Here is a 26,675-nt window from a genome sequence, read left to right on the forward strand (position 1 = left end):
AGTCCCTGGGGCAGAGGAAACATACGTCAGAATGGAACAGTCCTGGTCCTTTTCTCCAAGGATCTTACAGGGCAGAGACCTGACATCTAGCAATACCTCTGATGGACAGAGTCCTCTTCCAGTGGAGCTGGGAGTCCCCTCTCCCTCCCACCCCGTAGCCCTAGGGCTGGGGTCTCACACCGGACCCTGGTCCACCTCGCACCATTTCTAGAATCTACTCATAAGCTCCCCTGCTATTGTTTGGATTATTTCTCATGCAGAATGTTCTCTTGAGCAGCTCCCAGGTTGGCAGGGGCTGTTTGGGCCCTGCCCTGGGAAATGCCTAGTCTGAAGGGGGAGGCAGGAGGGTCTGGAGAGAACAACTCCCCAGCTGGGCAGAGCTGGGGTCAGCGAAGGTGTGAGGGGGGCTCCAAGGAGAGGGTTCCCAGAGGAAGGAAGGGTGGGTGGAATAGGCTCCCAGGAAGGAAAGGGGCAGGGCTGGGGGGTCTGGGGCCAAGGGAAGTGGGAGGCTGGGATGGGGTGTCTGGAGCAGCAGTAGGTGCATTTCCCTAACCAGGGGCCGGCTGTGGGGCTGCCCTCTTGCCCTCAGCACCGGGAGCTTGGAGGCAAGGAAAGAGAACCTCAGAGGCCCCCTCAGGGAATCACCTCCCCCTTTGTTATTTCGGGCTCCATTTTCTTGGTCCAGAAGGGTGTCAGCGGTAATGCAAATTAGGTGTTGGAGGTGCTGCCTACACCCATCCTGTCCCCCCTCCCAGCCTCTGCCCTCCCTCCCTGCAGGCCCGCACACACACAGCAGACTGGAACATCTGCGAGGCGCGCCTGGTGCCTTTGCCCTTGGCTGAGATGGCATGGAGGGTGGGCGACACTGCGGGTTCTCGGGGGGTCTCTGTCTCTGCCATGAGGACAGGGCAGCCACAAAGAGGGCCTTCGGCGATGCCCAGGCCTTCCCCCACCGCATCTCCCTTCTGCCCTCAGCCCTGCCAGGCCCCCCTGGGTCGTGAACATCTGCATAGACCGTCAATGCCTCAAACCAGAGCCTCCCCTCCAGGCTGCCGATGGGAGGGACACAGCCTGGAGCCTTCTCCACAGCACCCCCTCCATCAGGTCCTCTTCAGATGTCAGTTAGATTTCAAAAGGCACTTAGGCCACTGCGGGATACAGCTCCGAGTGGCAGGAATGTCTCTGGAGTGTGTCAACATAGAGAAATCAGAGGAAGGGCAGGAATGGGAGCAGGTGCTGCAGGATCTCACACCACTTCCCCCCATGTGTGGTCTCTGCCCAGACTCCTGGTTCCACCCCTTTCCAGGTAGGACTCCCTTGACCTGGACGGTTCATCCTTGTGTCTAACCTCCATTCTTCCTGCAAGTAGCCAAAGTGGCTCTGTTCGTGCCCTTGCTAAGGAAGAAATGTGACTGGGGGCGCAGTCCTGCTCCCCCGGCCCTATAAAGATATCACCGACTGAAACCCCACCCTCCCTGATCTTCATTAGTCCTAATCAGCGGGGTGTGGTGTTTCTCATTAACACGGCTGACTCACCCACACACCCTCCCGTTTGCTAGCTGTCAGCTTCCCACCCCTCCACTCCCCCCCAGCGCGTGCACGCACGCACACACACACACACACACACACACACACACCACCACCACCATCACCATCACCACTACAGTTTCTGAAAGGAGCTCTTGCTCTCCTCAGCTGATTGCCTGGCACAGCCTCTACGGGGACCCAGGAGAGGGGCAGGGGTCGCCACGGCCTGGTAGCTCTGGCTGTGAAATCAGAGATGAGGCAGGGAGGCCTGAGGGGTAGCTGGTGGTTGAAGGAGAGACAGAGGGCAGTGGGGCCGGAGCTGGGATGTTGGGTGTTGGCCTTTCACCGGGCACTCGGGGATGAGCTCATGGACAGCTTGGTGTCTGTGAATCCCCCCACACCGCCAGTCGTCCAGCTCTGGGTCTGTGCTGATGACAGTGAATGGGTTCTTGGGTGTCTCCTCCAGCCTTAGCAGGATCTTCCCCCCACTTTGCTCCTGCGCAAGTTCTCCCGCCCTCCTCACCCTTCCAGGAGCTTAGAGATCCAGACCCCTCTGCCCCACGCTCTCTCAGGCCCTGGTGTTCCTGAATCACTCCCACAGAGTCCTTCCATCTGATCACAGCCCTGGTTGGGAGGAGGAGGATGAGTGTTGGCTGGGCTCCCCAGCCCCTCCTCCAGCCCCCCCACCCCTGATGTCTTCTCTTCTGGGCAGGCATTAAGTTAAAGGCTGTGGTTCTGGAGGACCTGGGCTGCGGAAACACTAGCTTTTTCTCCCTCCCCTTCCCTCCCAGCTCCACCCAGCTTCCCACCTTACACCTGAGCCCTTTCCCGGGTCCCCAGAAATCAAAGAGACAAGCTGCCAGAATCTGCACCCTATGTTGCCATGCTCCCCTCACCCTGGTGACAGGGGAAATGTCCAGGTTGCAGGATACCTGGGTGCCCTCCCCCCTCAAACGCGCTCAAGGACCAGATGTGGTTACTCAGGTCACGCCCCCTCCTGTAGCTCACTCCCAGGTCATCCTTTGCACTTTTTATCTATGGCTAGGATTTCTCTTGGCTTTGTGTCTCTTTACCATCCCTAATTTACTAATGCCCTTCTAGCAAATGCTTCCAGAGAGCCAAACAAACCCAGACCCAGAAACCTGGGTGCTACCTTCCTCCATGGGAATTCACGGAGGTGGGAAAAAACCAGGGGAACCCATGTGCCAGAGGTCCCGGAAGCTTCTTTCCCAGAGCTTGTGAGAAACCATGCCCCATAGGGATGTCTGTTCTCACCTTCCCTGGCACTCAGGACTCAGCTGCAGATGGAATCCAGGTTGGATAAACTTTTAGAGGCCAGCTATAGTTGCCAACTGCAACAGAAGAGCAGGGGAGACTGGGACATCACCCCATGGGGGTCTGCACCTTGGCACTGAATGGAAAGGGATGTTAGCCGTGGGTCTGGAGCTGAGCCTTGGGCCTTCAATGAGCAACTGCCCCTGCCTTTTGTTTTTAAGTGAATCCTTGGCCAAAAGGGTCACGTGGAAATGAAAGGCAACCAGTGTTGATGAATAAGTAACTCAGGCCCTTTCTGCAGGCAAGAGGGCACAGCCCCAGCTGGGGCAGAAGTCATGGGTTCACGACCTGCCTCTGACCTCCCAGGCTATGGGACTTTTCAAGGCAGCTGCTGAGCCTGGAGCCCAGCCCCTCCCTGCTCTCTGACCCATAAGGACATAGATCCAAACGTTCCCTCCTCTTTGAGGCGCCAGTCTGGTTCACGGCACAAGAAATCATTTGATGAAAAAATCCTGCTACTGATAAATGAATCCCCAGGCTACAGAACTTCTACCTGCCAGACCTGCTGGAAGGGAAAATTCATGAGTCCCTGACATCTGCTCAGGGCTGGTCACAAAGACACCCTCTGCTGCTCCCTACCTGTTCCAAATAAAGTCCACGTCACAGGTCACCTGTAGCCACTCACATGCCTGCATCTCCAGAATCACCTTGGAACATGGGTGCCCCGTGCATCCCCTACTTGCCCAATGCCCATCCTCCCATGGTTGTGGTTACCTGAGACAGTTTCCAAGACCTTCCACTACAAGGGTTTCCTCCCCACCACAGCCACAGAGGGAACAGATCAAGCGCAGATGGAACAGGTAAGTTTTATTTGGACTTCCAACTTGTTCAGAGAGCTCGGGGCCCCACTCCCCTCTCCAGTCCCCCTTCCCCATTCCCCCTCCCTAGGGGGACACTCAAGGTACAAGGCCATGTGTCTCTGGAGTCCTCAGCCCCTTCCCTGCCCCACACACCCCCTCACTCCCCTGCACTGAGGAGGGGGGGAGGGATGTGAGGAGGTGGGGGACCTGGAAGAGTTGGATCAGAAAGGTACATGCACTGACAGTGGCGTCCACTGCCCGCACCGGGCTGGGACCCGGGAGGGGCTTGCAGTGGAGGGGGGCGGACTCATCGTGGGGCGGCAGGCTCTTGCCATAGCAAGCTCCACACCTCAGCCCTGGGGACCCCCTGGCCTCCTGCTTACCCGTCCTTCTGAGGGTTCGACTCTGAGGTAGATTTCACAGAGGGAATGTGGGGCTCTGGGGTGTGGGAAGGGGGTTAGCTCTTTTGAAGTTGATCTCCACAGCACCCTGGGCCCATCCTCAGGTTCTGGATTGGGAGGCGGGGCTGATGACACCCACCCAGCTAACAGAGGCTGAGTCACACCCGGGCTCCAGGGCACCTGTGGTGTCGGGGCTTGAGTGGGGTCAGGGCGGAGGGAAGCATCTGCCTTAACAATCTGTGCCTTGGTGCTGGGGGCTCCAGGAGGAGGGCATAGGCCTGGGAGGCTGGCACAGATAGTTCCCTAGCCTGACGGTCATGGCGCCTCAGGGCAGCCTCTTTAGGCTGGATGCTCCCAGTCCTCCAGGGTCCTCCCTCTCCTCTCCAGGGTGGGCAGAGGGGGAGAACAGGGTTGGCCTGCAGGGAACGGCGAGTCCCGACCTGGCCATGGGATGGAGGAACTGGCGTCAGTGTGCAGGGGAGGCTCTGAGACCCCACAGGGAGGCATTCCCTGGACAGAGCACAGCCTGAGAAAGACGGACATCTGGGGAGGTGCTAGGGGAGCTCCTGGAGTCTTTTGATACCCTCCCCTCCCCCAGGCCCAAGCACTAGACACCTTCTTGGATCCAACCGTTTGAAAACAGAAAGGCAGAGGGAGAGGCTGGGTGGGATATGCCCCTTCCCACCCCAGCCCTGATCCCCACCTCCCCAGCAGAAGCCAGGGAGCTGGGGAGAGCCTCAGCTGACCTGGGAAAAGCCAGGGCTGAGTGGTGCCTGGACCAGGGAAGATGGTGCACACGGTGACTCGATAGCTAGTGGAGGTATCTGGGGGTCGCAAGGGGCAGGGGCCCCCTACGAGATTCATGCAGCATTCAAAGTGAGTGAGAGTTTGGGGGTGATGGGAGAAGGTGAAGAAACAGCCAGTGGGTGGGGGAGGCACCCTAGATCTTGCTGTTTTCCAGATGAGAGTCAATGTGTTTGATGAGGGCATCATCGGGGTACCCGACAGGGAAACCCAGTTGGCAGAGGGGGCAGCTGCGGATATCAGAGCCCACTGTCTCCATCAGCAGCTGTGGGGAGAGAAGGGAGTCATTTATGGTCCACAATCCTCCCTCATGGTCCCCATATCCCAACCTGCCCTTCCCTGGGACCTGAGGCAGGGATGGCTGCAGCATGCAGAAGGCATCTGGGCACCTCTTCTCCTGTACCACCCCCTTCCTCCCCCTCCCTGACCACCTTGTACCAGTTCAGCACCCACTGCCCCGACCCCGGGCATAGTGTCCCCAGGAGGTGTGAATGGGGAGGTGGGTATGCTCAGCCCCCCAAGGCATCTGTGGTAATGAGGGAAGCCAAGACCCAGATATGCCCTCAGACTAAGACACAGCTCTCAGATAACTCAAAGCAGTGGATAATCCTAAACAATGTACAACCCCAAAATAATTTTCTGTCTGGCTTTGGAATATATTTTGGTCCTTTCAGGTGGCAAGAGTTGGCTCTGACATCCAGGAAACTCATTATTTCAGTGAAACGATACAGCCGTGAGATAGGGCTGTCTTCTAGGACAGACAGAAAGGGGCAGGGGCTCTGAGGCCTGATGCACAGAACTGGATGAGCAGGCCTGTCCCTGTCCGGAACCAAGACGCATGGCATCAGCATAGCCTCCATCACCAAGTAACAGCAGATGTTTACTACTGAGCCAGGCACTGTGCAAGAGTGCTTTGGGCTCACTGCCTCCCTCTTAAGAACTCTCTAATGGAATTAGATAATAAATCATTGACCTCATTTTTGCAGATGAGAAAACTGAAGGCCAAGAAGATAAGTAACTTGCCGGAGGTCCCAAAGCTACTAAGTGGTGGAATCCAGAATCAAAGCCAGGACTGTCACTGTAAAGACCCGGGCCTTTAACCGTGAAACTGAACAAGTTTTAATGGTGCGGGCCCCAATTCATGCCAACAAAAGGCCACGGGAGAGAGAGGGGTTGCTGCGCCCCGGGAAGGGGGCGGTAACAAAGGAAGGGAGCCCCGCCCATCAATCAGGCGTGAAGAGGGCGGCGGGCCCCCACCCCGCGGCCCCCCACCCCCCGCCGGGTCTGAGGCACGTGCCCGCGCACGTGCCCACTCACGTTGATGGACGGCCAGGACTGCGCGTGCTCGGCGTGGGTGTAGGCGGTGGCGGCGGGCGACTCCGGGATGGGGAAGCCAGCGCAGAACGAGGCGCAGCGGATGGCGCCAGCCTCCGGGCTGGGCGGGCTGGGCGGGCTGGCGGGCACGGCCCACTCCTCCTCCTCCGACGGCTGCTTCTCGAAGCGCAGGCGGATGCCCTCGAAGGCGCGCCGTGGGCTGAGGGGCCGGCCGGGGCCGTAGAGCTCGCTGCCGTAGGCCCGCGGCTTGGGCAGCGTGGCCGCCTCGGCCTGCAGCCAGGGCGGGGAGGCGCCCGCGTAGCCCGCGCCCTCCGCCATCTCCGAGTAGCTGCGCCGGCCCTGGAAGCCGGCCTTCACGTGGTGGCTGGGCGGCTTGGCGTAGGCTCGCTCGGCCAGTGTCCTCTCCCCGGGCGGCGGGGGTGGTGGGGGCCGGGGCTGCGGGGCCGGGCAGGCGGGAGGCCCTGGGGAGCGGCACTGCGGGCTGGGGGACTGGCATGGCGGCGGCACCGGCGAGCGGCGCTGCGGGACGGGCGACGGGCAGGAGGGCGAGGCCGGCGAGCGGCGCTGCTGGGGCGAAGGGCAGGGGGGCCCGGGAGAGCGGCGCTGGGGGACGGGGGACTGGCACGGGGGGCAAGGGGGCGCTGCTCGGGCCGGCGGGGAGTGCGAGGGACACTGGGGGGCCGGGGAGTGGCGCTGCGACAGCGGCGAGTGCCTCTGGCCTAGAAGAGAAGGGGGACAGTGGTGCGGAGAGAAGACGTCAGAACTGGGGAAACAGGGCCTTGCCGGCGACTAGTGCCCATCCACTCTCCGAACGGGAGTGGAAAAGGCCTGGGCACGGGGGAAGGAAGTGAAGGGTGGTCCCCGGACGCAGGACGGTGGCCATAGCTATCCCCTCCTTCCGGGTCCAGCTCCAGGCCTCCCCTGCCCCATCTCACCGCCACTCCGAGCCTGCTCCTGCAGCAGAGTCCTCAAGATCCTCCCCTGCAGGGAACTCAACTCCCGAAGCCGGCCCAGCTCCTCTGTCAGCTCCGTGTAAGCCAGCGCCAAATTCACCCTGAAGGACACCCAGTCACCCAGGTCAAGGCTTGACCCCAGCCTGCCCTGACCCTGAGGTCAGAGGGCAGGGAGTGGGGGAGAGGAGAAGGGAAATGGGTTCACTGCCACAGCTGTGGAGAACTGCCTCTGCCCCACATCTGGCCCTCCCCTCCCCTCCCAGGCCCTCCTAGCCCCGCTGCAGAAATTCTCTTGGGCTTTGAGGGCCACCTCAAACGGAACTTCTTCCAGGGAGCCCTCCCCCTCCCCCGAGCCTTACCTTGGTTTAGGGCAGTGGTTCCCAGACTATGGGCTGGGGATAGAGAGCTCAGTGATTTCAAGGGATCCCTGAGATTGTGTATTCACTGAGCCTTGTCTGTGGCCTGAACACATCTCATACGGGTATGTGTGAATGTTTTTCTAATCTGTGCAGAAGCTGTGGTGACAAAACACAGATTCACCAAAGAGCTGCACTGAATTTATAGTAGGTTTTGTCCCTGTGAATTTTCTCAAAGAGCTCATGGTAATAGTTTAAGTGCAATCTGTGTATTGGGGGCAGGGGCTGCCTGAGGAGTCCTCACCTTTGAAAGATCAGGGATCACTGCTGCACAGCCTATGAAGAGCCCCATTCCATAAGTGAAGACATGGCCTTCTAGCTTGGCAGAGGTGCCAACTGATAAACTTGAACCCAAGTCTGCCTATTTCCAGGTCCACTGCTCTTGCTTCCACCTCAAAGCTGCCTCTGAGCTCGATTCAGCCTTGCAACTCCCAGGATCATCAGGGAACCCTTTACATGGAGCTGTTGTGCACTGAACACCTCCAGGGGGCGCCACTCACATGAAGCACCTAACAAAAGTTGCCTTGTTCTGGAACTTCACTGGGAGTTCCTCAAAGTTGGGGTCTATATCACTGTATTCGTATTCCCAGCATCTTGTCCAGGGTCTGGTACCCAGGAGCTGTTCAGTAAGTGAATATTGAATTGAGCCTCTCTATCCATTTTTCTCTCTTCCCTTTTTTTCCTCACACTTCATGCTCAGGCCTCCTGGGCACCCACCCTCATGGAGCTGGAACAGACTTAGCAAAGACTTCAACCACTTCCTTTTCTCTTCCTTTCTCTTTGGGTCCCTGTGACCCAGAATCACTGAAGGTTATCATTCTCAACACTGCCCCTCCCCTCTCTCCCACCCCAGCCTGCACACCTCAAGGGAGCCTGTCTTGATGTCACATGAGGCTCTGCCATGGCCTTGGGTCACTGCTTTCATCTCTGATCTGGGGTTGGACCAATCCTGGGAAGCAGGGGATTTTGTTTCCTCAGATCTTGCCTCCTCAATCCAGAAGGGACTCTGGAACTTTGTGGAAGTTGGAGCTGGAGGGAAGTGGCAGGCAGAGGCTTGGCCAGTCCAGAGGGATTTCCTTACAGGGGAGACCCTATTGCCCCAGTAGCTGAAGGGCCCTGGGCAGCAAGGAGAGGAGGGTGGAGGCAGTTCTCCAGACCCTGAGGGCCCTGTCCTCATCCCATGGTAATGGACGTGTGAGAGAGGATGTATGTGAATGGGAGGGAATGAAGGGAGGTGTGAGACCACTGTGATGGGTGTGAGGAACAGGGTGAGAGAGTGAGTGTGTGTGTGTGACCCCGGAGAAAAGGAGGGGAAGTCATGAGGTTAGGGCTTCAGAGGGCAGGAAAAGCCGAGGTGCAGAGGGTAGATGATGACTGAACTCCCTTGCTCTCTACTCACTGGCGGGCTCTCTCGTGCCAATCCTGGGGCAGAGCTGGGTGGAAGGGGGAGCCCCTCCCACAACAAAGCTATTTTTAACCCATTTGGACCAAAGCCAAATTCTTGCCAACAGGCTGGGATCCTGGGGGACAAGCCCACTTCTAAAGGCGGGAGAGTGCCCTCTACCAGTCTGATGGTGGACAGGGATGGACAGGAGCAGAGAGGAGGGAGTCCTTTTGGGAGCCCTGGCCAAGGTGCTGCAGCCTCTATCCCACCACATCTCAGCCGTCGTGTGTCCTATGTTCCCCCACGCTCTTCTTCAGCATGGGTCTGTGGGGAGAAATGGCATTGCCTTCATCAGACTGGGAGGCCAGTCTGTGTCCCACATTAAATTGGGGACTTCCCAGCAGGAGGCTCCCCTCTTCAAACCGAGGGAATCTGAGGGCAGGAGCTGCGTCTCTCCCACTCAGACTGGGGGCTTTTGGAGGACTGTGCTAGCCCCTCAGTGGTGGGGGCAGGAGGGAGCCCTGGGCAGGGCACTGATGGAACATCCTCTCTGACCGAGCAACCACAGTTTCTCTCCCTGTCCGCCTTCACTGCTGTATCTCAGGTGACAGGTACAGGCTGTCGCCTTCACACCCTGCCTTAGCGATCTCACCTGCCACACTCAGTTGCCAAGCTCCATCTCTCCCCGCTTGCCTTCTTCCCCATATCAGGAGCTACCCCAGTTTCCACTGCCCAGCTCCTGGCACCCTCCTCGCAGCAAAACAGGGCAAGAGGAAATGGAACGGAGAAGGCCCTGGCACAAAATGCCCAGCCCCTCTTCCAGCTCTGACCCTGTGTCCTCCTGGAGCTCCAGGCAGCCCTTGCAACGACCTCTGAGACCCCGGGCAAGGTGGGGGGACCTGACCTCCTGATGCCCCATAGCCCTGTGGGACCTCCCCCTTCATCGGGCGTCTCTGTCTCTTCCCACCTCAAGATGTTCAGGCCCAGGCTGCTAAATGCTCTAACAACCCGAATGACTCCCATTAGAAAACACTGCCAATTCAGTGGAAAAAAATCTCACTTCACAACACAACCAAGAGTCGCACACGTGCACCTGAATACACGTTCCACTTCCTGGCTTCCTGGCCCACACCTGAGTGCTATTTTCCACCATCACAGCTGTCTGGGAAGGATGGGTCAGGTGAACGGCAGCAGATGGCTGCATTTGGGTGCTTCTTCATTGCTTAAATTATGCGGGAAAATCCTGTCTGAGTCTCTCAGAACTTGGGAAGGACTCAGGGAGAAAAGAGTCATAAATAATCTGTATGAGCCCTTATGGGCCAGGCATTGTGCTAAGAATTTAATCTTCACAACAACCCTACAGTGTGACCACTCTTATTATCTCCATCTGAACAGATGAGAAAACTGAAGCTTACAGAGGTTAAGTCACTTGACCAAAGCCATAAAGCCCAGTAATAGTGGAGTTGCTGGAATGGGAGCTCCCGTCTCCTGGACTCCAAAGTCGAGGCTACTGACCACTAAGCTATCTACTGCCTTCCAAAAGGATCAGGGAATGGGGGAAAGGAGAGGTAGGAAGGCAGCAGAGGGAAAGATGAGGAGGAGAAGAGGCTGGGGACCTGCAAAGTGGCCTGGGAGCCCTGAGCATCACCAGCCCTGCCCTGGGAGGGGAGAGGAAGGCGCTAGACACGTGTGGAAGTGGAAGGACAGAGTTTATATTAAGAGGCCAGGTCAAGGTCACAGAGCAGTGGTGGCACAGAGCAGGGATGCAAACAGGCTCTTGGCACCTCAGCCTGCTGCGCTGGCACCTTCAGAAGAGCCACAGTGCAAATGGCAGCGTTGGCAGGAAAGAGGGCTCCCACCACTGCAAACCTTTCCACCCTTTGTTGACTTATCCTTTCATTCATTCTTTCCACGAATAATTGAGGGAGCTCAAAAATTCATCTGGAAACAATCATCTTCACTGTTATTGACAAAGCAACTGAGATGAGAAAGGTTAGAGACCTAAGCGTCTGCCTCTGTAAAAGGCCTCTTTCTGCCCCAAACCAGCTGGGAGACACGTCCGAGTGCAGTGTCTTCCCCAGGGAGGTTCACTTGGGTGCCCTGTGCTGCGCTGCAGCCTCTGTGAGGATGCGGATTTGGATGCAGACGCAGATGCGGCAGGGTCGAAATTCAGACCAGCACTGGGTCATGGGATTAGAACTAGGGATGGATGGGCTCAAGGTCAGGATTAAGGCTGGGGTCAGGGTCAGATTAGTTCATTTTCAGTCAGGATTGTAGATGGAGCTGGGGGCAGGATGAGGGATAGGGTTACAGGGAGGGATGGGATCAGTATTAGGGATACGACCGGGGTAAGGATCAGAGCTGGTCGTGTGGTCAGAATCCCTGGCTGACAGAATCAGCAGGAAAACAGAAATCCAGCATCCCCACCCCCTCCATCCTTGCCCATAGCTGCCCCCTGCTGCCCCCAGCCACCTCACCCCCGCGGGGGAGTTGAGGGACCCAACTTTCCACCACCCACAGGCACACCCAGCATTAGTCTTCCCACCCGGCCCGACCCTCAGGGAGGGGACCACAGGCACCGGGCCGTGGAGGGACTTGAGGTTGCGGGCCGGGGGAGGAGGAAGTCGCATGCAACAACCCAGCGCTCCACCACTTCCTTTCAGGCGCCTTGAGCCCCTTCACTCTCCTCGGCCAGCTATGACTTGCGGTCCACAGAGCCCAGCTCTTCATGGCAGCCCCTGCCATGCTTCCAGCTCAGCCAGATGTTCTCTGTGTCTAGAAAGCCTCCTCAGATACAACCAAACCGAGAGGCTCACAGCAGGGCTAGGAACGAGGGTCCCCATTTCGGTTGGGGGGGCCCACACATCCCAGTTTGCCCAGGGCTGTCCTGGTTCACAGGAGTCACCTGGCATAATTATTAATAGGGCCCCCTTTCACTTTTAAAAATGATCAGGTTTAGTCAACAAATCATCTGGCTGCCCCTCATATAAGGGCCTCCTACTTGGATAAGAATGTGAACCAGAAAAAAACACCACAAGGTACCGTCACCCCATCTGCTCAGGACCTGTTTGGAATTTGCACTCAACTTCTCTGATTACTTCTTTGTAACCTTGGTTTGCTCAGCTGTAAAAGGGGACAATACTGTCACATTTTGGTGAGAAACAAATGAGATTTTGTAGGTAAACTGCCTCGCAGAGTGTCTGCTGTGGATGAAGACTCAGGGAAGCACCTAGGAGACGGGTGGAGAAAGGGGGAAACCAGTTTTGATCCTTTTCTAGAGATACCAGCTCAGTGAGTTTGGTTTGAATGAGGGGAGGACGTGGAGTTCCCCATCGAGGGAGAGAGCGTGGGTAAGAGCTGCTCTCTGCCTCCCTGGCAGGGAAAGGGTCAGAGACAGTTCAAAGCCCACCAACCCCTCAGACCACAATTAGGTGGGCGTGGTGGGCCCCTACTTCAGAACCCCTCCCCACCCTTGGGGAGCCCCGAGGCTGCAAGTGCTCAGGGCTTAATTCCTGTGGGCCGGGTACCCAGGCTGAAGGAAATTTGAAAGAAAGGAAGTAGGGAGGGTGAGAAGCGTGAAGGGGGAGGCCCTGGGCCCGCTGGTTCTGGGGCATGAGACTAAGCTCAGGGTACACGGGGGTCTCCGACTTCCGTCCTGACTCCCCCCCACAACTCTGCCCTTGACCTCCGTGCAGAGTTTCCATCCTCTCTCTCCGAGTTCACACTTCTCCCCCACCACTAACCGCAGCCCACGCAGAGGCTTGTGGGTGGAGAGAGGGGTGGGGGGTGGGCGGAAAAGCGCCCAGGCTACAACACTGAGCCCCCCACGTTGGGGAGAAAGGCCTCTAGTCCCCCCCATCACTCATACTGAATCCCCATCTTCTCACAGGGTGCTCCCCTCATGGATGAACCCCCTCCCTCACTGGCCCTCATTCCCCTGACAGAGCCCCCTCAAGGAGCCCCCTCTCCACAATCTCCCTTCCACCCTCAGCGCTGGCCACACCCTCGGGAAGGCCGCACTCAGGACCTGTGACCCCGAGTGGGGCCCAGAGGGAAGGAGGCCATGGGTTCTGCACCTCTCACTTGGCTGGGACCCTCCTGGGGTCCTCAGCTCCCTGCACATCCTCAGGAGCAGGTGGTCTCCACTTCTACCTCCTCCTTCATTATTGCCTTTGGCCTGCGAGTCACCCTCAGCGGCTCTTCCTCTGGGGCAATTTGTCCCCCTGGGCACCGACCACCAGATGCTGGGCTGACCGAACAGCAGGGAAATCTTGACCGGAGGTCAGACCTGGAGGGTGGCAGTCCGGTCTGGGCGCCCATTTTCAGAGGAACATTGATGACCTGGACCTGTGAGCCAGGGGCTGGGATGGGAGGGACTGGAAGCCTTGGGGCTGGGGCTGCGTCCCAGGACTGCCCCCTCAGCACCTGGGGGACTCACTGAGGGGAATTAATAGAGGTGGTGGCAGTACAAGTGAGGGCGTGTGAACAGCCAGGACTCCCACGGTGAAACTGGCCACCTGGAGGCATCCACACAGAGACGGGGGAGCACCTCTCGGGGGTACACAGGGTTCCCACAGAGGACTCGGCTGGACTCAGGAAGCTCTGTGGCTCCCTCTTTAGCCTTCACACCTCCATCTGGATAACCCACCCCTGCAATCCTCTCCCAGGAAGGTCCACATATAAAATTCCCACTAGCCTGGAGGCTTAGGCAGAAGTAGAAAGAAAATGAGGGGCTGGTGGGGGGAAAAGAGCTGGAGTAGATGACTGAGGCCTCCTCAGGTGGGAGGATGGGGAGGGAGCACTCGGGAAGCGGCTTATTACCAAAAGGAGCTGAGTTTATAAGAAAATAAAACTACCGGGGGAGTGAGGACTTCCTCTGAGAATTAACTCTTGCCAAGCTGAGGCTATCCAGAGATGCTTGGCCTGAAAGGAAGTGTGAAGCTGGGCAGGCAGGGCCCAGCCGGCTCTACGGCTAGACGTCCAGGAGGCCCTGATGCAGAGCCCAAGCCATGGAGACCGAGGGGAGGAGCTGGAGGTCACCTCAGGTAGGAGCAGCCCCGGAGCAGAGCCCAGCTCCCTCTGGCCAAAGGGGCGGGTGGGGGTGCCTTGGGGTGCGAAGGAAAAGCGGCTGTCCGGGCCAGAATTAGTGGCATAGACGATATGACCTCCAAAAGCATCTGCGGGCGGGGTTCTCTTCTACTCACTCGCTCACGTGGCTCCTTGGGACCCACCCCCCCTTCTCTGCCTCCCCCACATCACCTTCTGCCACTTCTCCCAGCAACGACGGACCTCTGAGGCCATGAGGGAAACCTGGGGCCAGATTAGGTGAAGTGGACAAAGCTAAGCCACTCGGCATCCCAAGAGGGGTCCCTGAGATTCGAAACCTGGCTGTTCGGACTCCAGCCAAAAAAATCCTCTCTCTGGGTTCAACCAATTGAGGGAGGCTTCACTGCTGGTCTTCTAAGAGGGAGTTGGATTCAGTGAGCCATAAAGGGCCCCACGGTGTGACTTTAGGGGCAAGCTATGATTCTAGAACGTGTGTGTGTGTGTGTGTGTGTGTGTGTGTGTGTGTGTGTGTGTGCTTTCCGGGTCTGGGTACACAGGCTAGGATGGACCCTGAGCCCCAGCCACAAGCTAGGGTGGACCCTCTCTGCAGAGGCCCCTAACAGCTGAGGGGTCCCGCCCATCAGTCCCACACACTGGGTTCTCACTCCCCAGCTATCACAGCCCCACCCAGGCCCTCACCCCAGGGTGCAGAGGGAGGTGAGAGGTACCCCCAACCGGCCAGAAGCCAGGAGGAAGGTGAGGAGGGAGCCTGCTGGGAGGAGGACCGGGGGTCCTGGGGCTGGGTGTGTGGTGTGGTAGAGGGTTAGCTCCTGCCCTTGCTGGGCCTCAGTCTTCCCCTCTGATGAAAGTAGGGAGTCTGTGCCACACGTCTCATCTTAGGGGAGAAGGCTTAGGCGGAAGGAGGTTTGTGCTCTATTTCTCAGAAAGTGGGAGAGGACGAGTTCGGGTGCGGATGTGAAAGGCACCAGGCTCACTGCTGCCAGGCTGCGCTCACCCTCTCCCTGGCTGCTCAATGCTGCCCCAGAGGCCCCACTACTAGGCTTCAACCTGACATAGCTCCCTCCCCACCTACTGCTGCCTCTCTTTAATGGCAGGATCCCCAAGGGACACCCCAGCATAATACGTTCTAATTCCCTGCATGCTGCTGTATGAACTCAAGGAAGGCCATCCTCTCCTAAGCCTCAGCTTTCTCTCTCCTGAGATAGGAGACGAGGCACCACAAATCCTAAAAGAGACCATCTCCTTCCTCCTTGTCAGGGAGGAGAGGGTTAACCCAAGCGGCTGGGCCTTGTTACTGGGATAGAAAATGGGCTCCAGAGAGGCCCCCAAACTCACCAGGGGACACTGAACATAGCAGCAAAGCTTCTGAGAAAGTCTCTCTCAACACCTGACACCTCAAGAAGACACAGGCCTGGGTGCCAGAGGAAAGCAAAGGGTACCTCCCAGAACCTGAGCACCTCCAGAAGCTCGCCTTCTTCCTGTGAAGGGCGCAGAGCCACACAAGCAACCCGACAGCGTGGAAGAGAGGTCCCCCAAACAATGTGCAGGGGGAGGAGAGAATCAAAGGGGGAACCTGGAAAATGCCGTCCCCGGGGGTACAGAGGTTAAGAGGAGGAGGATTACAGAGTGACTTACTGATCATCCCCAACTCTTTTCACCCACGCCATGTCGCGCTCTGACTGGTTGGAGGCCAGATCCTAAGGGAAAGATCGAGCAGTCAGACCCCAACCTCACCTTGCCTGAACTTCCCTTCTTTACCATTCCCAGGGCTGGTCTGTACTCAGTGAGGAAGTCCCAGATCTCTAAAGTCGTTTCCAGCAGCCCCCAGACCTTCAAGGAGCTCTGCAGGTACCAGAGCAGGGACCCCAGGTCAGCGCCCCCCCCTTTTTACCTGGGCCCGGGTCTCCTGCAGCTGCTTCAGCTCCCCCTGCAGCCGCTCACACTCAGCCTGGAGCTGCTCCTCCCGAAGCTGAGCCCCCCGGGCCTCTCCCTGGGCAGCCTCCAGAGCCTCTTCTAGCTGCCGCCGCTCCAGCTCACTCACACTCGGCGTGGGGCCTGGCCAGCCTGCCGGTAGAGGAAAGGACAATGTCAGGCTGGAACCAGCTGCTGGACACCCTCCACCCACTCCCAGATCAATACAAAGTGAAACAGGTGAGAACTGCAGCGTGAAGGATCCAAGAGAGACATCCAGAGGGTAGATATCCCAGGATGAGAGAGAGACCTCTACTGAGGGCAGAGGGGAACAGTGGGCTGAGCTGCTTTTTCTAATCTTTCTGGTGGCCAGGGGAGAAATAAGACGGGCTCTGGAACGGTTTCCCCAGCCAGACTCAAGTCTGAAAGCATCCTCAGGGGCCTCTCCTAATCACAACGGAAGACAGGCAAGAGGGGACTCTGGGTGGGGCCGCCCTCTGCTGGCACATACAGGAATTGCATGGGAGAGCCTGGGAATGAAGGAGTTAAGGGCGGGGGATGCCAGTGGGAGAAACTGGGGTAATAGTTGATGAGGTGAGGGGACAGTTGGTAAGGAGGGATGAGGTGATTATGGGAGAAGTTTAAGACATTGTAACGGGGTGCTGACTATCAGTCTGAAACACTGGAGGTGTCCAATAGTGTTGAAATGGGGGGCTGGCTTGGGAACTTCAGAGTATGGAAAGCAGGGTGGCTGAGATCTCACCGTGACTCAAGCCAGATCCGCCTCTTAGTGCCAAGTAGTGCAGGTCCAGATCAGCACAGGGCGGGGCAGGGGCAGGCGGGGGGCTCAGGCTGGGGAAGGCTGCATCCCGGAGGCCTTGTTGCTGCCGCAGCTGCTGCTCCAAACCACAGATCTGCCGCAGGTGGGTCTCCACCAGAGCCCGCTATGGGGGGGAAACAAAGGGGTGAGGATCTGCATCAGGTCAGGGCACACCTGTGGGCCGCCCAAACCCAGAACTTCTCCATGTCTGGGTATCCATCACCCCCCTAAACTAAGCAGAGACCCCAGGTCACATATCCCAACTCCACTCTCCAAGTGGCCATGAGTCTCCTCTCCCAGCAACTGCAATGCAGGTGTTTCTGGCTACTGCCCCTTGCAAGGTCAGAGTTAATGCCTCTTCCTTGTCACTAACATGCAGACACACTCAGCCTCCTGTCCAGACACCACCACACCCTCAGGAGCATAATAATTTCCATTTTCATATGTCACTTAACCACTCTGGGCTTCACCTACCTCACCTATAACACGGAGCTAACCACACCTACCTCTTAAGGAAGTTTGTTACGAGGATTAGAATGAGTAAATATATCTAAAGAGATAAGAACGATGCCTGGCACAGTTAAGTGCCATTAAGAGTTTGTGATTGTTAAGTCAAAGCATTTTTTACACAAATGCCCAACAGCTCAGCAACGTTGTTATTATTTGCCCCACTTTTCACAGGCAGGACAGAGGCTAAGTGACTTGACCCAGCTCACAGCTAGGAGTCAGCAAGAGACCATGCCTCCGGATTCCAACACCTGCCCACCTGCTCACACGCATGGCTATACCCTGACTCAGAATCACACACAGGCCAAGGCCCATCCCAGCAGCCACGAACACTTTCAGTCACCTCTGCCCTCACCCACACAGCCTTCCAGCTCAGTGCTATAGGTGCAGGGTCGACGCAGCGTGAGCACCAAACATACACACAGATTCACAGTGTTCTACAGGGCTACTCACAGTCACCTCCTGTCACTGCATGGCCAGGATGTACAGAGTCACTCACAACCTGTATGATACACACAACCCCACTCACCAGGCCAAACGGGCACTCACTCACAGACAGACACAAACACGGTGGGGTGCATTCCACAAGCACACAGCCAAGGTCACACCCTCAAGCACCCGGGCTCCCTGGACCTCACCATCTCCCCCAGCTCCGTCTCCAGGTCACTCTTCTCCACGCAGAGCTTCTCGTAAGCCTGGATCATCTCCCCGAGCTGTTCTTCCTGCTCCTTATTCTTCTGCAACTGGACGGGGCCCGGAGGGGGTGGAGTGCAGCCAGAGTCAGGCCCATCTTGACTTGGGGGCAGAGCAGCACCCTGTGCCTCCCACCCCCACTCCCAGCACCCAGTGGAGGGGTAGGAGGAGCTGCAGCTGGTTCTAGGGAGGTCCATGGCCATCTCTGATCAAGGAGATGGAAGGTCAGAGGCTGGGGAGGTTATCAGAAATGGACTGGAGCAAAGAGCTCAGGGAGGGCTCACCTCGTCCTGGAACTGGTTGAGCCGTTGCTGCAGGCTGACTTTCTCCACCTCCAGCAGGGAGCCATCCTTGATTTCATACAAAGAGAAGCCGTGCTCCTCTCCAAAGTCATTGATCAGTGGGTACTGCGGGTGGGGCAGGCCCTCAGAAGAGCTTCAGCCTTGCTGTGTCCCCATCCCACAACCTGCGTCAGAATCCTCGCCTCTCCCTCCCCACTCCAGTGGGATCTGTACATCCTGATTCCCATGGCCCTGTAGGCGTCTCCCACCAACCAGATCTTTTTTAGATCCAAGGTCCAGCATTCCAAAGCGGATCCCTCCTGATCCTTTCCTGATTGGTGCTGGGGTCTCCAGAGTTCCCATCCGTCCAGAGCAGCCACATCCCTCGTGAGGGATCCTCAAGTTCCCAAGAGTCTGTACCCTGACCCCTCTTCTGGATCCCTGGAATCTCTGCCGGATCCCCAGTTCCTGCCACCCAGCAGCCCCCTCCCCTGTCATACACACAGCCAGACCCCCGTCATCTCCAGGTTCTGACCTTAATCTCGTAGACTTTGAGGCGGCGGCGGAGGGTGGCATTCTCCCTCTCCAGGCCCCCCAGCCGCTCTTTGATGTCTCCGTAGGCCGTGATCAGGGCAAAGTGGGAGGCGGAGCACATGTCCCCCCCCAGCGAGGGGTCTCCAGGGGCATCCAGCCACACCTCACTGGGCCCCAGGGCCTCCTGGGTCAGGATGCTGATGTCATCCTCAAACATGGACTCCATGGCAAGGGCCTGGGCCACAGCCTGCCCTGGGCCTCCTGGGAGAGCAGGAGCAACGAGCAACGGTGGAGAGGGTGGCCCAGAGCTTGTCCCTAATACCCCTTGTCCTGGCCTGAGGAGCCCTGCGGCCAGCTGGGATGCAGCCTGGTCCTGCCCCCGTGTCTCACAGCCCCCTCCCAGACCCATCTTCTCTTCTCTGCTGCCTTTGGGGGAAGGAGCTAGGACCAGACGGAGGTGGCGGGGGTGGGGGTGGGGGGGGTGGAGCAGTGACAAATAGGGACAAGTAAGCGAGGCCAGCAGCAGGGAAGGGCTCCTTCCGGAACCCAGGGAGAACTGTGGACAGGAGAGGGCTGCCTTCCCAGCACACAGGGCCCAGATGGGGACTGCCTTGACTCACTCCTCAGCCCCTTCTCCACCCCAGGCTTCACTTCCCCAAATACCTTTCTTCCAAGCTCCTCATGCCAGGCCTCTGGCACCCCTGGCTCCTCCCTAAGGAAGGCCCAGTGCTTCTGGGAGGGTCAGCCCCACCACTGTCAGAACATCCTCTGCTGGGCCCCCGCCCAACTCCCCGGCTTCCTCCTCTAGGATCCCAGAGTTCAGGAAAAGGAAGTGCTTCCCCCACTCACACCAGGCCAGGCGGCTGTGGCAACCCTCCAGGCCCTCCACACCCCTGACCTGGGACCCACAGGAGGTCATCGGCTGAGTGTCTGAGGGTACACAGTGGGGAAGGGGGCTCTGGGAGAGAGCCCGGCGCAGGTGGAGAGGGCTGACAGAGAATTCTGAAGCCTGGCCTGTGTGCCTGCACAGAGGGAAATGGGGAGCCCTGAGAGGGGGCAGGAATGACTCAGGGCTCCCGAAAGAGTAGGCGAGGGGGTGCGTGTGTACTCTTCCTGGCCCTGTTTATGAATGTGTGTCTGTGTTTGGCATGTGTGGGGGGAATGTGTGTGTCTGTGAATGAGTGTAGGTGTATCACAGTCAATGAGTGCCTTAGCGGGGCTGCGGGCGGGCGGGGGCGGGGGTCGGAGGGAGTGGGGAAGTGGCCAGGAGGCCGTGTGTGTTTGTGTGTGCACGCGTGCGTGAGCGTGTGTGAAGGGTGGGCACGTTCGGGGCCGTGTGTCACGTGAGGCACTATGGGAATGTCCGAGGTGTGTGCGCGCGCGCCAGAGCGTGTGTGCCCGTAGGAGAGGGGGCTCCCGAGGTGTGAGTTGAGGCAGTGGGGTCCGCGACATCCCAAAATCGGGCAGCAGGAGCCTGGGGTGAAGAGGGCCCAGGCCCAGGCCCCAACACTGCCCCGCCTTAAGTGCCAGGGAAACGCGTGTGACCGGGTCTGAGTAAGGAGTGTGTGCGCGCGTATTTGTACGGCTGGCCCCACCTTTAACCCTCTCCTCCCCAGGCCCATCCCCTCTCCCCAAACTCCGCTGTCCGCGCTCACCACACCCGCCCAGACCCCCGGCTGGCCGGCCACCTCGGGCCCAACTCCACTAGCCAGGGCTCTGGACCCTTGGCGGCCGCGACCAGTGTTCGATTCCTCTGCATCCCCCCCCTCGGCCCAGCGACCCCGCGCGAGAGCGACAGCAGGCGGATGGGGAGGGGGTGCCTCCTCGGCCCCGGGCCCCTTCTGCGGTCCCTTTAAGAGCCGCCCTTTAAACCCCTTTAGCTCGGCGGACAGAAACTGTCGCCCCTCCCCTCTCAGGGGCCGAGACCAGGCAGCCCCCTCCCCCACAGCCGGCCGAGCCCCGGGGCCCCAGTCCTCCGTCGCCGGGCCGGGGAAGGGGCTCCGGATGCGGTGCGGCCTGAGGAGCGGCGGAGGAGGGGGAAAGGGGGAATGCGTACTGCCGACGCCGGACCCTTCCCTCCCCGCCACCCTGGGCCAGCTGCGGGCCAACCTCCCGCCCCCTCCTCCGGTCCACCCCGCGACCCACAGGGGCCGGCCCTGGACGCCGTTCCCCTCCCCCCGCCCAGCCCAGCCGGGACTCACAGCTGCTGCGGGTTCCTGCTGGTAATCGCAGCTTACCCCCTCCGCCTGCTCCCTCCCCAGACCGGTGCCCCCACCCCCCTGGCACCGCGCTCTGCTCTCGCCCTGTCGCCGCCGGGTCTCTCCCCACCCCCCACCCCCTCCCCCCAACCCCCTCCGTCGCTCCCGCCCCGCTCCTCCTCCTCCGCCGCCGCCGCTGCCGCCGCCGCCGCCGCCTCCTCCTCTTCCTCCTCCTCCTCCCCCCGGCTGCTCCGGGTTTCTCCGGCTGGGAAGGCGCCCCGGACCCCGCCGCGGCCACCACCACGTGGCAAGGGGCGGCCGGCCCCCGGCGTGCGGCCCCGCCTGGCAGCGCGCCCGGCGCCCACCAGCTCCCTGCTGCGCGGCCCATGCTCCGCGCCCCCTCCCAGACGCCTCCCATCGCACTGTGGCTTGGCGGCGTGTGTGGGGGAGTTTGCGGACGGCGCCGGGGCTCAGGAGGTGCTTTGGAATTTGCTTTGGGGCTGTATGTTTCGGGGAAAGTGAGGTTCTTTATTTGGATTGTTTTGGTCTTTGATCTTTTGAGAAGGAAAATATTAGACCTACTCTTCATAGCTCTTGGGAGAGGGGGCATTGCAATGATAATGAATACAATGACCTTAGGGTCCAGTCGGAGAGATTAGAGTTAAATCAGTAACTTCTTTGGAATTGAGAGTGAGCTAAGAAGATCAAAGTTCATTAGGAAGGGGGACAGCTTTCCTCTCCCACACACAGCCCCCTCCCCCCAACACACAGACGCACCCACAGGCCAGCGAAGTGAACAAACAACAGATTTCACCCTTCCACAAAGATTATTTGAGCACCGGCCAAACTGCTGGGCAGGAGTCACAAGTTTTTGCCACTTTCCCACTGTGTGACCTTGGGCAAGTTACTTAACCTCTCTGAATTAAATTGGAGTTAATTCCTGACCTGGGCAACTGTAGGAGACGAATGGGGACCAGAACTAAAGGTGCTCTGTGAATCCTTAGGGGGGTGTTAATAAGTCATTTTGGTTATTCCCTGATGGATTAAAAAACCATGGGCAGAGGCATGGTCAACCTTGTTGCAGGTAGGGAATGATCAAGGGAAACTCTGGAGGACTCTGGCTCACCCCTAACAAGCCAACCCTGGAAAGAGAGTGTAGGCTAAGGAGGGGGCTTTTGGTAGGCTCAGAATTTAGCTTGAAGCCTCCCATCTGGAGAGAGGGTTCAGGCTGCTGGGAACCTGAGCCTATCTTTTTGGCTCCTGGAGGAGGTGGGTGGTGAATCTGGAAGGGGCAGGAGAAAAGGTTTCTTGCTTGCTGTGAGCTTTGAGAAGCAGCAGCAGCAGTTCCCATTTTGTCCCACTGTAGGGAGAAGATTGGGCTGGAGGGTGAGCTCCTCCTCCTAGGAGAGCCAGCGGGGGCTGTGTACTCTTTATTTTCAAACAAAGGGATTCTCACTGGCTCCCTTCCTCCTCCTCCTCCTGCTGGGTTCCCTTCCAGTTGCTCCTGCTAGCCTTTTACGGTCCAGAACACTAGCTTTCTCTGAGCCATGTGGGACAACCCACCTGCCCTTTAGATATAAAGGCTACCCACAGGTGTCATCTCCCTTAAGGCTGCACAGGTTCTCTTCTAAAACTTAGAAGACCAGGCAAAAGATTGGAGGCTGGGCTTAAAGGTAGTGGGGCTGTCTCTGAGGCCTCAATGAGTGTGGATTTGGCCATCAACTGGCCTGAAACTGACTGGCAAGCCTTCCCTCACTGAAAAGGGTAATGGGTCCAGGTACCGTCTAAGCACACACTCTACAGGATGAGTTGTCAGGTCCTGATGCTGCTGGGCTGCTCAGGGTACAGGCCTGAGTCACCCAGCCGGGCACAGCCCAGTGGTTTATCTGGGATTCTAAGCAGTTGGTAGCAAAAGCCCAACAGAGATTATGCCTGGTTCAGGTGCCCCCAAAATACCTCCCTGGAATCTAGACCTGATCTCATTGCATTCTCCCTGTTTTCTGGTTCTGTTGCTCATATTGGACAGACAGTTCCGAGAACAGAAACTGTATCCCATCTGTCTTCATAGCCCTAGGTGCCCAGATAGTATCTGCTCACTATACACTTACTTATTCAACAAAGATTTCTTGAACACCTATTATGTGCTGGATGCTGAGAATACAGTGATGAGCATGTCTCTGAAGGACAAACATGTATCTCCTGCCCTCTTGGAGCTTATGTTCTCGTAGAGGAGTCAGACAAAAAAAGAAAGATTAATAAATGAAACATTATAAATTGTGATAAAAAGTAAAAAGACACAAGGGGCAACAATAGGGAAGAATTGGAGGGGGGTATCTGCTTTAGATAAAGTAGAGAAGTTCTCCCTGATGAGGTAATGTTTAAGCTAAATCTTAAGGGGTAGGAAGGAGTGTTCCTGGTTGAATGAATAAGTGAATGAAGTTGTGTAACTTTGGATGAGTTACTCTCACCTCTGTAGGCCTGTTTCTTCATCTGAGAAAACTGGAGATTGGTCTGAATTCCTTCTAAGAACCCATGATATTATCAGGGCTCATCATGATAGAGACAGAAAAAGGTAAAACCCAGGGTCCTGGTGAAAGGGGAAGGGTGGTAGAGGGAAGTGAGAGGAGAAGAGGGAATGTGGTGGACAACTGGTCAGGCTCGAGTTGTGCGACATTTGTAAATGGCATTCACAGGTGCTGTGAGAGGACCTGTCTCCAGTAGTTACTGGTAGGAGAGACAGTGCAGAAGCAGGAGCCAAGTCACCCCTGCATGTTTCCTCCTTGGAAACCATCAGGGGGAGACTGTTTCCCACTCCCAGGACCCTTGCTTTGGAGAAACACTTTAACCTTCCTGTCCCATTCTTGCCTGAAAAGAGTAGGAAGAGGTGGCGTTAGCAGCTGGCAAAAATTGAATCAAAATAAAACGCAGATGACTCAGATAGAATCAGGCTGGCAGAAAAATTGATTAGACACATGTGACAATGCAGGATCCGGTTGCCACCTTAGCCCTTCAGTTCTAGATCCTAGAAAATTAGGGTTTGCTGCGGAACCATCCTGGGATTCCAACTGTAGCTGCTAGTCTTCCATCAAATCAGAGGTTTGGGCAGTGGTGGAAAGTCTCATTCCTTCCCCAGATCCTCCAATTTCTGTGGAGGTAATGCACATCCTCCAATCAAATTTGCAAGGTTTGGGTGGAAAGTTTATAACTATTTGTGCTTCATATTCTCCGCGACTGTGTTCATTTCTGCTCTCTCCCAAACAACTAAAAATTAGTCTACAGGCATCTTGTTTTATTGTGCTTCACTTTATTGTACTTCTCAGATACTGCATGGGTTTTGTTTTGTTTTTTAACATCTTTATTGGAGTATAATTGCTTTACAATGGTGTGTTAGTTCCTGCTGTATAACAAAGTGAATCAGTTATACATATACATATGTTCCCATCTCTTCCCTCTTGCGTCTCCCTCCCTCCCACCCTCCCTATCCCACCCCTCTAGGTGGTCACAAACCACCGAGCTGATCTCCCTGTGCTATGCGGCTGCTTCCCACTAGCTATCTATTTTACGTTTAGTAGTGTATATATGTCCATGCCACTCTCTCACTTTGTCACAGCTTACCCCTCCCCCTCCCCATATCCTCAAGTCTATGCTCTAGTAGGTCTGTGTCTTTATTCCTGTCTCACCCCTAGGTTTTTTACAAATGGCAATTTTGTGGCAACCCTACATTGTGCAAGTCTATTGGGACCATTTTTCCAACAGCATTATTATTATTTTTTAAAATATTTATTTGGTTGCTCTGGGTCTTAGTTGTGGCACACGGAATCTTTAGCTGTGGCATGCAAACTCTTAGTTGCAGCATGTGGGATCTAGTTCCCTGACCAGGGATCGAATCTGGGCCCCCTGCATTGGGAGTGCAGAGTCTTAGCCACTGGACCACGAGGGAAGTCCCCCAACAGCATTATTTTTAAATTAAGGTATGTACATTGTTTTTTCACACATACTGCTTTTGCACACTTAATAGACTATAGTAAATATCTATTTGGCCACGCCACGAGGCATGTAGGATCTTAGTTTCCTGACCAGGGATTGAACTTGCGGCCCCTGCGTTGGAAGCGCGGAGTCTTAACCACTGGACTGCCAGGGAAGTCCCTAAATATAACTTTTTCTATGCACAGGGGAAACCAAAATATTGGCATGACTCACTTTATCGAGATATTCACTTTATTGTGGTGGTCTGCAACGGAACCTGCAGTATCTCTGAGGTAGGTATGCCTGTATTGAATTTTTTTTTAAATAAATTTATTTTTGGCTTCGTTGGGTCTTCATTCATTGCTGTGTGCGGGCTTTCTCTAGTTGCGTGAGCAGGGGCCTACTCTTCATTGCAGTGTGCGGGCTTCTTATTGCGGTGGCTTCTCTTGCTGTGGAGCACCGGCTCTAGTCGTGTGGGCTTCAGTAGTTGTGGCTCGCGAGCTCACTAGTTGTGGCACATGGATTCTAGAGCGCAGGCTCAGTAGTTGGGGCGCATGGGCTTAGTTGCTCCGAGGCATGTGGGATCTTCCCGGGTCAGGGCTTGAACCAGTGTCCCCTGCATTGGCAGGTGGATTCTTAACCACTGCGCCACCAGGGAAGCCCCAAAGCCATGTCTTAATTCTTTTCCTCAGGATGGTGATAGGCTGCCCCTCTGCATCCAGAGCTCAGGCTGGGCACCAAAGCCGAGACGTACTTTGCTTTCAAACAAGAAGGTATGTTTCACACACACAGCTAAGCTCAGGAACTTATGGCTTAGGAGCACCTGTGAGATGAAACAGTTCAGGCCTCCTACCCGCACTGCACTGCTCAGGGTCGGCTGACAGCGCAGGGGTAATTCAGACATGGAGCTTACTCAGCAGCCTGTGGCCTTTTGGGCCACTAGGCACCAACATCCACCCTGCCCCCCAGCCCTGGTTCCCAAAAGCTTCTAGCTCAGAGGGAAGATGAAGCAGAAGTGCAGGGAGATGATTCAAATCCCAGTTGGGAGGAAAGTTGGCTGTAGGGAAGTATGCCACCTCCCACCAATCCTTGAATTGAGTCTGATAGTTGACAAAGGTTAACAATGGACGTCACTATAGAATTACCGCAAAATGACTTTGCCATTTAATTCCAAAGCCCCTTCATCCAGGGCTCTCCCTGCTTGTTACCTGGAGGCTCATCTGCTCATCCTCTAACCTTGCATAGCACACAGTATGCAGCAGCCCAGCAGGACAAGCACAGCCTATGGAGTCGGGACTGCTTGGCTAGCCCACGTGATTTTGGCAAGATTCTTGCCCCTTCTGTGCTTCTCCTCCCTCATCTGTCAACTGGGACTAAAATGGTGCTCTTGTTAAAGGGTTGATGAGGGTTACTTTCATTATCCTATATAAGATGCTTATTACAAGCCTGGCATCTGGTAATGCATAAAATCAACACTGTACGTCTAATTATTGATTAATCCTATTCCCATTCCTCCAGTTAACCCAAGGTTAAGAGGCTAGCCTGAAGTCATCCAGCAAACGAGGGTAAGAGTTAGGTGCCCAAGTGTCTTGAGGCTCTGCCATTCCCAGGTTTCTGGATGTTCTGCCCCTCAAAGGCTAAGTGATGCCATTTCAGAAACTCCCTGAACTGTACTGACATGTCATTAGTTCAACAAATACTTACCGAGGGTCTACTGTATGTCAGGCACTGCTCTAAGCTGGG

The 26,675-nt window shown here is 56.7% G+C and overlaps 1 protein-coding gene across 5 annotated transcripts; it reads right to left on the reverse strand.

Moving 5' to 3' along the window:
- Positions 1-3,654: 3,654 nt before the first annotated feature.
- TBKBP1 (TBK1 binding protein 1) lies at positions 3,655-21,093 on the reverse strand. Of its 5 annotated transcripts, none has more exons than XM_027094308.1 (11): positions 20,970-21,093; positions 18,770-19,029; positions 18,238-18,360; positions 17,899-18,003; positions 16,697-16,877; positions 15,914-16,086; positions 15,658-15,719; positions 13,108-13,243; positions 7,138-7,256; positions 6,185-6,921; positions 3,655-5,132 (listed from the first exon to the last, which is right to left on the reverse strand). In XM_027094308.1, exons 2-11 carry the CDS (start codon positions 18,992-18,994, stop codon positions 5,107-5,109), a joined length of 1,887 nt encoding a protein of 628 aa, XP_026950109.1. In that variant the 5' UTR covers positions 18,995-19,029; positions 20,970-21,093; the 3' UTR covers positions 3,655-5,106. The 5 variants fall into 5 exon arrangements, with proteins under 5 accessions (XP_026950109.1, XP_026950108.1, XP_026950107.1 ...); XM_027094307.1 differs by lacking the exon at positions 20,970-21,093 and adding an exon at positions 19,432-20,825; XM_027094306.1 differs by lacking the exon at positions 20,970-21,093 and having other exon boundaries at positions 18,238-18,303; positions 18,770-20,828.
- Between the last annotated feature and the right edge of the window lie 5,582 nt (positions 21,094-26,675).

This window comes from Aethalodelphis obliquidens, unplaced genomic scaffold (genome assembly GCF_003676395.1).
Source record: "Aethalodelphis obliquidens isolate GAN/ISIS:26980383/991018 unplaced genomic scaffold, ASM367639v1 scaffold89, whole genome shotgun sequence".
NCBI lineage: Eukaryota > Metazoa > Chordata > Mammalia > Artiodactyla > Delphinidae > Aethalodelphis > Aethalodelphis obliquidens.

What these genes read in the sequence shown, in the direction of transcription:
- TBKBP1 (XM_027094304.1), bottom strand. Translation starts at nt 19,177, where the DNA reads ATGGGTCTGGGAGGGGGCTGTGAGACACGGGGGCAGGACCAGGCTGCA. An exon ending in CGGATCTGGCTTGAGTCACG is followed by an intron (nt 16,087 to 16,696) that starts GTGAGATCTCAG and finishes CTCTACCGGCAG; the next exon opens with GCTGGCCAGGCCCCACGCCG. An exon ending in AAAAGAGTTGGGGATGATCA is followed by an intron (nt 13,244 to 15,657) that starts GTAAGTCACTCT and finishes GCCACCCTCCAG; the next exon opens with GTCTGACCTCCGGTCAAGAT.